The following is a 14,821-nucleotide window of genomic DNA, read 5'->3' as shown; positions in this document are numbered from 1 at the left end:
ATAAAAGTTATCGCTGTTCATTTTCATGTTTGACCATATTTAGAGATGGACCATTCATTGTTTTTGGGTTCCCAGCAAGAGTCTGTGGAATTAACATGCAGAACTCTAATGTGGAGCTTAGTGTTCTTTATTGAAGATGTTTGCTAGCTCTCCTGTGGTGTTATATTCACTGTACCGAGCTGAGCAATGTACTCTTGAGAGGGGTATTCAGTTAGTGGTGTTAAAATCTGCTTCCTTCACAAGCACTGTTATTTTTACATGTTCTACACATATATGAGTGTGAGTTAGATGCAGACCTGGATTGAGCTTCTACATTGGCTTTAATGTTGTTTGTAGCTGATTCTAAGGTCCATATTGCTGGCTATCTAGCAGTTAACCAAAAATTGTAGTGTCCTGTAACCATGGGCAACGAACGCTCCAGCAACTCATGAAATATGGATTATGATTTATTATGATCTGACCAGATCAGCTGAATTATCAGCCAGTTGGATATTTAGTGTGTAAATGGGCCTTTGCTGTTACATATCTGATTTTTCCTTCTATTTTTAATCATAATTTTCGTGCATAGGGATTTATTAATTAACCACTGTTGTAAAACATGTAGCTTAGGGCTCTGGAACATTATGAAAATGACGTACGTTTTAGACTCTGTAAAACACACATGTAACATCAGACTCGTATGCTGTTGCTGGGGATTAAATACTAAGAGATTTACCTTCCTACACTCCCCACTGGCCCCCATTCAGACATATGCACACCCGGTCACCCCCCTCTGAGCTCTAAATCTGATTAACCCACAGCCACTCACCAGCCAGCAAACACACACACACTGAGCCTTAGGGTTACATCAAATGAAGAGGCCATCCATCTGGAGCAGTTCAGTTCATTTTAGTACTGAGATATCTGCAGCTTCTTCGTGCTGGAGTTACACAGCTTCTATTCAGGCCTTGGGTTTTTGGTTCAGACAGAATCACTTTTTGTGGAAAAGCTTTATATACAGCTAAATACTGGTGATTTTAGCCTGGTGTACAGTTAAAGGAGTGAATTAACTGAATCTAAATTTGAAAACAAGGCATTTTTTTATCTTGTGTTCTTCTTGTGTTCAGATGAGGAATAGATGTAGTTTAGTGTCCTCCCTGAACTTCTGTCCTCTCTGGATGTTTGCTTTACCTTCCCTGGCATCGAGCAGAAGTTGACACGCTGTGCTCCCGATTGTTAAGCGCTTCCCAGGTTAGGAGACAGCGGCGTTTGAAGATGCGCTCGCTGTCTTCGCCTGCGCTTTGTGTGGCCAATCGGAGTGCTGGAGGGAATAAGGGGTGAGTAAGCGTGAGTGTGTGTTTGCTGAGTCAGTCTTCGTGTTGCAGTGTCTCAGGTTGCTTTGTCAGTCACATCACAACACAGTGACACTCATGTGTGTATGGATTTGATTGCTGATGACTGACAGAAGTAGATCAGGACTCTGGGTTGCATGTGTTGAGCTTGTGTGTGTTTTGTTGTAGCAGGCTTGTAGTTACATAAGTACACCTGAGAAATAACTACTAGTATTCGTGTTTGTGTACACTAGCATTGTCTGAACATTTCAGAAGTTTGTCTTCCATACTTTCAAAGCCATTTTGCTTTGTCTCCATTCATTTAGTTCAGTTGATGCAAGGACTTTTTGCCTTAAATAATCCAGTGTTACAAAGTTGAAAGCAATTTCTTCTTTTTCATAATAATTTTCATGTAGTGAGGGGGTTTGGAGAAGCCTTTCAGTAGTTTTTTTTTTTTTAACAAATGGTGCAGCCAAGTACAACCTCAGCACATTCCTCAAATTCTTTATGCTTAAATTACTTCTCAGATTTCATCTGGATCACTGCATTCCTGGGATTTATTCCCTTGAAATATTCCAAAGTTAATAATGAACTTGGGCTTTATGTTAGCTCAGCAGTGACCACTGTTTATGCTCTTTACATATAAACTAAATACTACTACTACTACTACTACTAATAATAATAATAATAATAATAATAATAATAATAATAGCTTTTCTCTATGCAATATTATTGCATTTACTTGACCTGGAATGAGTGTGATCTAACAAAGCTCAACATTTTTAAGATTGTCCTACATTATTTTGTTCTTTGTGAAGAAGGTATATAAACAGGACTGTTTTTTTAGTATTCTACTGCCCAGTGTTAGGAGGGGTTTGCCTTGACAAGCATTTAAACAATAGACCTGTCCTACACTCACAAATGTGCAAAAACAGACATACTAGAGAAACGCTTCAACAATATTAAACTTAATGCTAAACTAACCACAGTCTCCTGTTATTGCCTGTTACGGTATAGAGTAATGATAGACCAGTCAGTGATTTGGTGTCCAATACTGATTGCTAATCGAGGACACTTGAGATGCTATGTTAATATTTCCCAGCAAACTTGGTAATGGATCATCATGTAGACCTTCTGTAATGTTCTGTGCATTTTTTACTTCAGAAAAAAACATTTAATATTTAAAACGTTGCCAAACACTTGCGTACCAATGAAGAGAATCCTGTGCCGAACTGCACTGTGGAGCTCAGAGTGTCAGTAGAACTGTTCACTTACTCTGCTGATACTCAGTGTACTGGACTGACTCTCAGTGTAAATAGAGTTAGTGGAGTTAAAAGTCTTTATTCTGCTTTCTAAATTCACAAGCTGAGAAATACACATGAAGGAACCATACAGAAACGTATGCAGGAAAGTAATATTATGAGATTTTACACAAATATGACTAATATTGCTTTAAGTAGTCTTGGCAAATTACATACCCTGGGATTAAACTTCAGTGCTTCAGCTTAATATAAACTGTATTATTCTGTCTTACAAAAGAAATACAAAAAAATCTATGGAATGATTTATTCATCAACATCAAGTTTCAAGTAAACGTTTTTAATTTTGTAATCATATTACAATTAACTTAATAAAACTGTTACTTGTGTAAATTCACATTCTTCAAACATTAACAGTGAGAGAGAGGCTTAGGACATGAGTGTTTGGGGACTTAACTCTGGACTTAATTTTTTAAGACTTGGGACTTTAAGACGTTTTGGGGCTTGATTGTCAAGACTTGGAATTTAGTGTTGGGACTTGACTAAAGCTGCAACTAATTACTTTTATAGTAGTCGACTAATCTGCTGATTATTTGTTTGATTAGCTGCCATTATTATTATTTTGTTTTTTGTTTGTGCTTCCTACTGGTGAGGACAACAAAACATTTAGACCCAAATACCAATTTTGCAGTATATTTTGATTGCTTAACTTACCTTTATTTAACATCACAAAGTATGTTATAGGAAACATTCGCACAGGCTGGATGTTATTTTCAAGAGATTTTAGGATACTTGGATGTATTTATTTTTTCTTACTTTTTCACAAGGAGATACCTCCCTAAAATGATTGTTTGTCTAAGAAAATAAAGTCTGTAGTAACTATAACATGTAACTTTATTTTAATAGAGAGGACAGAGTACAGTATCTCCCTAACACTTAACCAGCTAACGTTAGTTTAACTGATGTAAGTCATGTTAATGAAGGAGTGAAGCCTGATTAAACTCCACTCAGCAGCTCTTCAGTAATTTAACTTATCACGGCTAATACAGAATACAGCATTTTTCTCTACCTCTTTCTCTCTCTCTCTCTCTCTCTCTCTCTCACGCTCTGCAAGTCTCACCACCACACTGAAACCTCAGTGGCCAACTAAGCACGAAGAGAGGTCAACCAGGTTGCTCAGGATTTGTCACTCTCTCACTATGTGTGTGTCTTCCTCTCTCCCCCTTTTATATGTCGCATGCACTCTCTCTTTCCATCACACTTAAACAATGACTCAATTCAATTCTGTGTTGACAATTTTTTGTGGTCGACGTCGTCATTTACACAGACTTATCGTTGCATCCCTAGACTTGACTCTGGACTTGAAGGTCAAGGCTTGCGACTTGACTTTGGACTTGTTTTGTGAAGACTTGGGACTTAACTCGATACTTGAATATCAAGACTTAAGACTTACTTGTTACTTGCAATTTACTGACTTGTTCCCACCTCTACACACTGTACAGCTGATCTTGTGACTAAAAATGTGACATGCACAGCACAAGTACAGTTTGGCTACAGTGGCGCAGGATTAGACATTATTGTAACGTGTAAGTCATGTCCAAATCAAGCAAAAGCAAAGTGAACGATAGACCATCATTTTCCAGGAATTAAACCACGAGACTGCAGGATTGTTTTTGTTGTTTTGCAGAAGTGTCTGTTCTTCAGTTCATGAGCATTTTTAGAACATGGGCTGTAAGCTGAATTTTTCACTGTCCCGCTACATATGGTCTTACTGTGTCCTATTTCGAACAGATTACCATGGAGACCATGCCAGCCCACTCGGCCGGCCCACTTTTTTTAGCCGTGTTTGTGTGCATGTGTTGGCGCATGTGTTTTGGGTCACGGCTCAGGTTTGCAGCCTTATGGAAAAACGTGTGCATGTGTGTCAGTGTGAGAGAGAGGAGGAGAGACATGTATATGTGTGTGTGTGATTGGCTAGATGATTACTGACCTATTGTTGTTGCCAAGAGATTAACATAAATTAGCAGATTATCATTTAGAGACAATCTGTACAGATCCGCCAGACTCTCTGTCTCAATCTCTGTCTCTTGCTGTCTGTTTCTCTCTCAGTCTCTCTCTGTCTCTCTCTCTCAGTCTGTTTCTATCCCAGACTCACTCTCAGCCTGTTTCTTTCTGTCTGTCTCTCAGCCTGTTTCTCTCCCTGTCTCTCATAGCCTGTTTCTCTCACCGTCTCTCTCTGTCTGTTTCTATCCCAGACTCACTCTCAGCCTGTTTCTTTCTGTCTGTCTCTCAGCCTGTTTCTCTCCCTGTCTCTCTCAGCCTGTTTCTCTCCCTGTCTCTCTCTCAGTCTGTTTCTCTCTGTCTCTCTCTCAGTCTGTTTCTCTCTGTCTCTCTCTCTTGTCTGTTTCTCTCCCTATCTCTCTCTCAGCCTGTTTCTCTCTGTCTCTATCTCTGTCTGTTTTTCTCCCTGTCTCTCTCTCTCAGCCTGTTTCTCTCCCTGTCTCTCTCTCAGTCTGTTTCTCTCTCTCTCTCTCTCTTTCAGCCTGTTTCTCTCTGTCTCTCTCTCAGTCTGTTTCTCTTCCTGTCTCTCTCAGTCTGTTTCTCTCTCTCTCTCTCTTTCAGCCTGTTTCTCTCCCTGTCTCTCTCTCAGCCTGTTTCTCTCTGTCTCTATCTCTGTCTGTTTTTCTCCCTGTCTCTCTCTCTCAGCCTGTTTCTCTCCCTGTCTCTCTCTCAGTCTGTTTCTCTCTCTCTCTTTCAGCCTGTTTCTCTCTGTCTCTCTCTCAGTCTGTTTCTCTTCCTGTCTCTCTCTCAGTCTGTTTCTCTCTCTCTCTCTCTCTTTCAGCCTGTTTCTCTCCCTGTCTCTCTCTCAGTCTGTTTCTCTCTGTCTCTCTCTCAGTCTGTTTCTCTCTGTCTCTGTCTCAGTCTGTTTCTCTCTGTCTCTCTCTCAGCCTGTTTCTCTCTGTCTCTCTCTCAGCCTGTTTCTCTCTGTCTCTCTCTGTCTGTTTCTCTCCCTGTCTCTCTGTCTGTTTCTCTCTCTCTCTTTCAGCCTGTTTCTCTCTCTCTCTCAGTCTGTTTCTCTTCCTGTCTCTCTTAGTCTGTTTCTCTTCCTGTCTCTCTCTCAGTCTGTTTCTCTCTGTCTCTATCTCTCTTAGCCTGTTTTTCTCTGTCTCTCTCTCAGTCTGTTTCTCTCCTGTTTCTCTCTCAGTCTGTTTCTCTCTGTCTCTCTTTCAGTCTGTTTCTCTCTGTCTCTTTCTCTCAGCCTGTTTTTCTATCTCTCTCTCTGTCTGTTTCTCTTCCTGTTACTCTCTGTCTCTCTCTCAGCCTGTTTCTCTCTGTCTCTCTCTCAGTCTGTTTCTCTTCCTGAATCTCTCTCAGTCTGTTTCTCTTCCTGTCTCTCTCTTTTTCTGTTTTTTTCTGTTCGTTTTTTTCTGTCTCTCTCTTATTCTGTTTCTTTCTCTGTCTCTCTCATTCTGTTTCTCTCTTTGTCTCTGTTTTTTTCTGTCTCTCTCTCATTCTGTTTTTTTTTTCTCTGTCTTTCTCAGTCTGTTTCTCTCTGTCTCTCTCTCTCAGTCTGTTTTTCTTACATACAGAGGTTTCTTGTTATAAGCAGAAGATTACATGCTTACAAACTGCTTAATTTAAACTGAGCATCCTGATCAAAGTCTGTTTTATTCAGGAATATAAATATTGATTAAAAATGCTCAGATGTGGGTCAAGTGCTACTTAGCTACTTAAGAATTAGAAAACCTCAATTAACAAGCAGATTCGTCATGCAGTGGCAGCACTTGAGCAGAATTTGTGTTGTGTTAAACAGTGATTTTCTTCTAGTAAATAATTTGCAGAGGTGGGACTTTTATTCTATAATTATTATTTATTCAGTGTCACATTAAAGGATTATATAGCAATTTACCAAACGTTAAATTAGCAGCTCCAGTTACTGTAGCAGAGAGAATGGTGTCTGTCATTGCCTCTCTGGATTCAGAACGCTGCTACTGCACTATATGACTATGTGACTTTCATGTGACCTCTGGTGAGAACTGTGTAACACTGCTTAAACTGAGTCATAATTTTTTGCAGTCTTGTAATATCCCTCCATTAGTCCACATAATTCCGTAATTCACTTCAGAGGTTGGTCTGGATCTCTCAGACTGGTTTTGAATATGTAAGGCTTGTCTTTTAGAGGGAGCTAAAACTGTGACTTTACAGTTATTTTTAATAAATTGCACCCTCTGAGTCATGCCCTGCTGCAAACATGATGCATAGGCAGACGTGCACGTAACAAAATAAATAATAAAAAATATACTGGAACAGTCATGTAAAAAATAATAGAACAATTAGAGCCTTAACAAACTGAACTCTATCCTACTATAACTGTTAAACATGAAAAATACTTTTTTCGGTCCCAGAGAATGACAATTTTTTTCTTTAACAAAGATATATTATTAACTTTATCTGAGAGAAAGATGCTCCTTAAGGTACCAAAACTTTTGACATATTTGAGGCTGGACAAAACAACTGTTATTTTTATATTTTCAAGTTTTTCTTTAAGAAGATGAGAATGTCCACATTCTCTGGAGAGAGGGCGGCTCTTTGAGCTACAGCGTGCTGCGCCATTTGCGTAGCGCTCTGCGCCATTTGCGTAGCGCGCTGCGCCATTTGCGTAGTCGATCCTCTTTTTGACTTTGATGCTCAATACCATGACATAATTTCGATCGATTTAGATGAAATATCAAAATTGTGACACCCCTAATATACATGCTGCAACCTCCTTCTGTAAATCTCACTAAATATGTTCAATTGAGCTCAAGTCAGGTGACTTTGAGGAGCACTGCAGAATCTTCCAGGACTTCTTCTGAAACCAAGACTTGGTGAACTTTAAGGGAAGGTCCACAGGACACGCAACTTTTAGCTTCCTCACAGAAGGCATGAGGTTTTCACCTTGAATTTCCTGATAAATGATTGAATCCATCTTCTTGTGCATACTTTCAGTAGAGCTGGTGTATGAATAACCGTGTCAGTGAGGTGAGAATGTCCATGGCACTAATGTTCAAAAGTTCACATCAGTATATACAGTTGAATGTTTTAACCAAATCATTTTTTATTTATTATATACCATCCAGTATTTTACCTCCCCCTATCATGAATTAGCATAAGGGTAAAGGGTAGCATGTGCTTCTTTTAAAGCACAAAACATCAGTAGACAGCGGAACGTACTTGAAGTAGAATTTGCTCCTCTAATTTGCCAGTTCTGTTAACTGATCACCGAACAGATGCCTTTACTGGCAAAAATCCTACTCACTCAGACAGCTCAAAGCAATTGTCTTTCTGGAACGCCATGCAAGGGATTGAGCTGCTGATCTCCCAATAATAGGGTCAGTGTTTATACGACTTAAACTACTACTACTTATTTAGTTTATGGTAGAGAGATATACATTTTAATATTTACTGTCACAAAACGGTAGAAAATAGTAAACCTGGTAAATGCATGTATTTTAAATGCTCACCTTTAAAGTGTGGGATTCTGTGGAATTAATCTACAAGCTCAAGGTTAATCATTTGTAATTAAACTAATTCCCTAATCGCTTAAATCCACTCTGGAAAGCAGCGTATTGTTTGTTTAATTTAAGTGATTTTGGAAAACTCTACAGTGTAACAGTATATATAGAGTAACTCTTAGAAAAGAGGATGCATTTATATTGTAATTATAATTATTTGCTACCTCATATCTAGAGAATGTGAAGAGAATGTGTTATTTTACACACACAGACAGTGTTTTTTCACTTTGCAGACAATACATTTAATCTGAGACTTTGAGCATTGTTACAAATACAGTATATTTGTATACCATCATATAAGCCTAGAATGGTTTTTATATTTTTATATTTTTTACAATATACTGTCCCAGAAATAATTGTGACGAATGATCTTATTTTAAGGCTACAAATTCACTGGTGTAATGCCAATACAGTAACATTATTAAAACAACCACAAACTTTTAAGAGCACTGAGTGTTAAATTGATAATCTTTATGGAGATATGCACTTTTTTTTCCCTGCCGCAGTCTACATTGTGTAAATGAAGTCACTGTTATTGATGCATTGGTCATTGGGCAACTTGCTAAAATATTGGTGACAGACTCATTTGTATGTAACAAACATGTAAGGAAACACAATGGGCTGTATCAAGGTCAGATAAAATTATAGAGTCTGTGTTAGTGCTAGGCGATTTTTACAATGAATTTGGTTCATTCGAATTACAGTTTTAATGCGATTTTCAAAATGGAATAATGACTATTTTACATACAGACATTTTTACTCCTTCTATTTCTGAAGTGTTTATACATCGTACCTTGGTTACCGCCACTTACAAACTAAGGCATGCATATTTTTTCTAAACACTCCGCCGAGGACTGAGCTCGTACCAAAAGGAAATTCCAGCACTGTTCCAGCATTTTTGACACAAACACCCAGTGGGATAAAGCATATATTTAGCTTGAAATAAATCCTTCAGTTTCTAAAAAACCCTAAAGCATACATTTAGCTAGATAAAAATCCTACTGTTTCTCCGCGGCTGTGTATACATGAGGTCAGAGCATGATATGAACACATGGGCTTGTTAACAATGTTTTGAATCATTGATTCACTCATTGAATCGACTCAACCCAAAGCGTCAAAGTTCACGTGATTATTTCACGAAATATCAGCGAAGTTTATATCGCCCAGCACTAGACACTAGTCTGTGTTCGTTTATTGTACGATGAGTCAATAATGTTACTATTGTGACATATCTACTTGTCGTCTGTTATTATCTAAAATATGGTTATAATTGCATGTATTTGCAAATAAAAATAGCTTTGTCAGTTTGTTTCTTGATATATAAACACATTTTGTTCATTTTTGTGGCAGGTTCTCTCTTGGCTCCGATTTGCATGGCAATGCCTTGGTTGCTGTTATCGGTGGAGAGGAGGAGCACTTTGAAGATTTTGGGGAGAGTAACTCCGCCTCTGACCTGCTGCTGGCCAATCAGGAGGAGGGGAGGGCGGCACCCGAGGGGGAGGGAGACCCAGAACCACACCCACACCAGGGGAGCCCAATGCACCGCCCACAGATGCTGTTGTCACCAAGGTATACACAAACATACGCACAAGCATAGACAACGCAGCTGTACAAATGAACAGTGCACAAATATAGACGCACACAAATAACACATGCACGCTTATAAAACGCAGTGCGAGAGTGTGCCAATAGAGTCAATAGAGTTAAAATAGAGTCTGACAGGTTTACATGAAGTGCTCTCATATACTAATATAACCTCATGACCAGGAATAGCACTTTAAATCTGTATGTGTACTTTAGTGTGACTCTAACAATACACTGTATTAACACACTGCCAATGTGTTATTTATAATCCTACTCAGATATAGAGGGTCTATATTTAACGGTACAATTCGAGTAGGGCTGTTATAAGAACGGGGGGAGGGGGACATTTGGGTGGATGTGTAAAATTTAGCTCCTTCAACCATAGACGCAGCTTCTCTTCTTTGGAAGGTGGTGGATGTAAGTTAAATGGAACTCCTTAACATTGCGATCTTTTTTTGTTGTGTTCAGAAAACTGCTGTTTAAGCTAATTTCTCCTCTTCTTCCAATTATTGTTATCGGTCTACTCATGATTTAGTAGAGCTTAGTCACGCTAACATAAATGTTTGATCAGCACAGTGACGTATCAGTCTACTCATGCTTTTATAGAGAGCAGTAACACTGAAAAAATAACTAATCAGCACAGTGATTTATCAGACTGATCTGCACAGTGATTGATCAGTCTACTTGTGCTTTAGTAATGCTCAGTAACACTGAGATAAATAACTGATCAGTAAAGTGATTTATCAGACGACTCATGCTTTAGTAGAGCTCAGTAACACTGAGATAAATAACTGATCAGCATAATGATTTATCAGGCTGATCGGTACAGTGATTGATCAGTCTACTTATCAACTGTCTACTTATAACTGATCAGTACAGTGATTTATCAGAATACCCATGCTTTAGTTTATCTACACAGATTTCTCTCCTAAAAACTGTTTATTTGGGTGAATAAAGCGCTTCTCTTTTTTTTACAGTAACCTTAGATTACCGAATTTCTCCAGCACTAAGGCTGAAGCATTAGCATTAGCGGTTAACCGCTCCAGCAGTGCTAGCTGGGGTAAAGAGCAGGCTACAGGCCAAAAATACTCACCTCTGAACTAGGAAATAGCAAGCTTGGTTAGTGGGTAATGCTAATGATGCTTCAGCAGTGCTATCCGGTGTTAGGAGCAGGCTACAGGTTGAGAATACTTCCCTCTAAACAGGGAAATAGCGGCTAATGCTAATGATACTCCAGCCCCAGTGCTGGAGAACTAAACTGAAACTCCAAATTAACACTGCAATTTGGCGGAGTGACTTTACTGCTCCTCACAACCTGACTTGTAGAATTCATACAAAAGGCGCACTGACGATTTTTGGGAAAATTCAAGTATTTTAAGTGTTCCTTAAAGTGCGAAAAATACTGTGTATGTAGTTTTAAGGTTATGATGTTATAACGTCAAAGGATGTGTGCATTGTTGGTTGTGTATGTTGTTGTATAGAGCCAGAGTGTTACTTCTGGACATTAAAAGCCTGACACACACACACACACACAACCCAAACCCATGAACACGTTTTTTTTTTATTGATGTGAAATTGTTTATTACACACACTTATATAACTGTTGGTTGATTTATGCAATACAAGCCGGAAAAACTGTCTTGCACATTGTAAATGTGCACACACACACACACACACACACACAGCTTGAATTATATAACATGCTGACTTCAGTCTTCCCGTACTTGAATTTATAACAAGCCAACAGAGGTGAACTCAGGAAAGAAGGTGGTGTGAGAGTGTGAGGGTGTGAGGATGTGAGGTTGGTGCTGCTGCAGTTCCATGTCTGATCCTTTGCTGATGATCATGATGTGATTTTTCTCTTCATTTCTCTCTCTCTCTCCTCCTTCCCTCACTCCATCACTCTTTCACTTGCTCTCTCACCTGCATATACTTTTCTCACTCCCTCTCTACTCACTGATCCCATAAACCTTCAATCACTGCTTCTGTACTTTAATCCTTCTGTACTCTTCCTCTTCTCTCTCTCACTGCACCACTTCTTCTACTTCTACTCCTTCCTTCACTTCTCTTATATCCTCCCTCCTTCTGTCCACAGCTCTGATCCCTTTCCCACTAGTTTCCAGAGTTTTCTGCAGTCTGAATCTCTGGAGTTCTTCTGCACTCACTGTCACAAACAGATCAGCCGTCTTGAGGATCTGTCCACTCGTCTGCACTTACTAGAAATGAATAGGTAACACACTCTGCCAGATGAATCTGTCGTCTGTGTGTGTGTGTGTGTGTGTGTGTGTGTGTGTGTGTGTGTGTGTACACTCACCACACACTGCTCTCACCGCACACTGTTCTCACTGCCTGCACATGTTTGAATGGCTCAGTGGTCTTTGCAGTTGTGGTTTGCATGTGTGTATTGCTGTGATGGTGTGTGTATTTTTTCCCAGTGTTTCAGTGTTTTTCCTCAAAACATTTTCTCCATTTTTTGGACCAAGAAAGTTTTTAATGTAGGATGTGCCACAAAATGTACTTACTAGTGGTGTGCCATATCATATTGTACGCAATGATATTGCCAACATTTTTCAATATCGTGAACAATATTATACTCTGAAATATTGTGCCATATCACCCACCCCTAATTATCACATCAAGGTACTACTTTTTTGCTGTTTTTAGCAAAAGAAAAATTCACACTGTTCTAATTTCACATAATATATATTTACTAGAAACGGATCTGTCCAGTATCATTCATTTTACTTCAGTCCTGGATATATGGAGATATTTTGAGTGCATTATGAGCATCATGACATTCTGGATTATTGACGTCTGTTACAAATCTGATAAAATTAATGTATTTTTTTATATCTCAGTTAAGGGTGTGCCATATCATATCGAATGCAATAATAAAATAATGTTTTTATTTTGTTTTAGTAGTGTAATCTAAAAATTGTTATCGCGAAAATACCATGAAATATTGCGTTATTATTTTAGAGACATATCACCCACTCCTAGTACCTACCAAAAGCTTTTACAGCACGTAACTGCACTCTGTTCTAGTTTTAAAAAGGCTTTTTTACACTTACAAGCCAAAAACTGTTCAACAGCACACTTAAAAAATGTTTTTGACAAGGTTTATGACATTCAAAAATTAATGTTGTTTATTTTTATTGCTTTTATTCTAGCAAAAAATGATCACTGCTACTCAGTTAAAACACAGTGCAGTTAGTAATCCCAGGTCACATATATATTCTTAGTCTCTAAATATTCCTAGAAATCTGATTTTATGCACAGTAGAAGGTAAAGTATGTGCCATTTTGTATCATTTTATGATATAAAAATAGGGGAAATGTTTTTTGAGGAAAATATTGGAACATATTTAAGGTCAAGTGTGTAGGTGAGTATGGTTAGCTTCTATACTAATGTGTCTTTGTGTCATTTTACAAAAGTATACATGATATTGCATGTATGCTTTTACATTGTGTGTTTTAACTAGCCATAACATGTTTTTATCAGGTTTAAATTTGGTTATAAGTGTTGTGCTGCTTCTATTCTTTTGTAGTAAAATGTGTGTGGAATTCATTTTCATATTTGGATTGACCCTTGTAGGTTTTGATTGGTTAGACAACCTTTTGAAGTCTACAGTCATACAATCATGACTATTGTTTTTTTTTTAATATGCTTTACATATTTACATTAAAACATTACTAGTCATATAAACACATAAAATGAGGTAAAATGACTGAATATGGCACTTTCAAGGCAGGAAATAATACTGTTATACTACCAAAATTATGTATCAGTATATTAGAATTTACTTTTCACAGAAAAAAATCCTTTTATTGTAATATAGACATCTATAAAATTGTATGCATAGTGTAATCATGACATTCACACAATAATTTGTTAATGCATATTAACAGAAACGGTGTAAATACGGCTGGTTACTGGCAGTTTTCACAATGCTCAAGTAGACATCTCTTTACAATCCTGCCCTATTTATGTTCCTGCCCTTCATCAAAAAGAGAAAATCAGGTGGATCCCTTAAATACGGAGATCTGGGCATTAGCAGTAGCCAAAACAAGCCTATATATTTTGTTGTGCAAGTTACTGAGCCAAACCTTAAACAAAATATATTTAAAAAAAATTGAAAGTAACCAAAATCAGATACAAAAAAATCAGATCTTAACATTAATTAAAAAATAAAGCAAATTTAAATAAATGTATGCTAAAACTATTAAAAGTGCTAGTGTTCTGGGTATATATTGTTTTAAGTGCTATTAAAGTATAATATGTATTATTTTTACATTTATTTTTTGCATTTTAGTATTTGTATCAATAAAAAAAATCTTATATGGTAAATGGTAATATTTTACTGAATTACTGCTCTCTTCATATTTGCTTTGTTAAATATGTATGTGCCCAAATTAAGCATATTACATTACAGTGTTGTGATATAAAGTCCCAACATGCTTTTTATTGCTGGTAGTAAGTGTGACTTCAAATGGTTATATTTAAAACAGATAAGACGCAGTGAACAGATGACATAACATATAATAACACAGCAGCGTAAACATGCCCCTCGTAAGCTCCAGGCTGAGAACGCCCAACCTTTTTGTGACCCCACATTTATTCTGTCCTGTGGTTCGATGTGCAGCCTCAGCTTGACGTGATCTTTAATTTTGCATTATTGTTCCAATGACAAATGGCTCAATGCCTCAGCGTTCAGATAAGACCTCACCTCTCTGGCTCAGATAAGTCCTGAAACAGCGTTCAAGCTCAAGGGAATGTGCTTCTCCACTTTATAACTTCTCTTCTGGGTCTAAAGGATCACTGGTGTATTTTTCAGTTTAATCACACTTCATTTGGCCTTGAGTGTTCTGCTAAAGAGCTGACCAATCAAAACTGCCCCTTTCCCTTGGATGCTCTTCCTTCCCTAGTTCACGGGTTAGGGGACGAGGGGATGACCCCTTTCCCTTTCCTCCATCTATTTCTCTTCCTGACGTGCTTTTCCTGTTGTCTCTTTTTCTCCATTTCTCTCACCCTCTCTCTCTCTCGCTCTCTCTCAGCTCCAGCAAGAGGCTCTCCAGTAAGAAAGCAGCAAGGTGAGCACCGCAACTTCTGTACT

The 14,821-nt window shown here is 38.1% G+C and overlaps 1 protein-coding gene across 3 annotated transcripts in view; it reads left to right on the top strand.

Annotated features, from left to right (window-relative positions):
• The window catches only part of rab11fip3 (RAB11 family interacting protein 3 (class II)), a 66,026-nt gene that overhangs the window by 40,017 nt on the left and 11,188 nt on the right, over window positions 1–14,821 (top strand). For 2 of the 3 annotated variants that reach the window (XM_007232047.4, XM_022674131.2), the window contains 3 exons: window positions 9,475–9,693; window positions 11,804–11,938; window positions 14,763–14,798. In XM_007232047.4, the coding sequence (XP_007232109.3) occupies window positions 9,475–9,693; window positions 11,804–11,938; window positions 14,763–14,798 (390 nt within the window). The remainder of the gene's footprint in view (window positions 1–9,474; window positions 9,694–11,803; window positions 11,939–14,762; window positions 14,799–14,821) is intronic. The other variant, XM_007232048.4, reaches the window with a different exon arrangement.

Source organism: Astyanax mexicanus, chromosome 6 (genome assembly GCF_023375975.1).
Source record: "Astyanax mexicanus isolate ESR-SI-001 chromosome 6, AstMex3_surface, whole genome shotgun sequence".
Classification (NCBI taxonomy): Eukaryota; Metazoa; Chordata; class Actinopteri; order Characiformes; family Acestrorhamphidae; genus Astyanax; species Astyanax mexicanus.
Note: the sequence above shows the minus strand (reverse complement) of the source record. Positions and strands in the feature narration are given on the sequence as shown.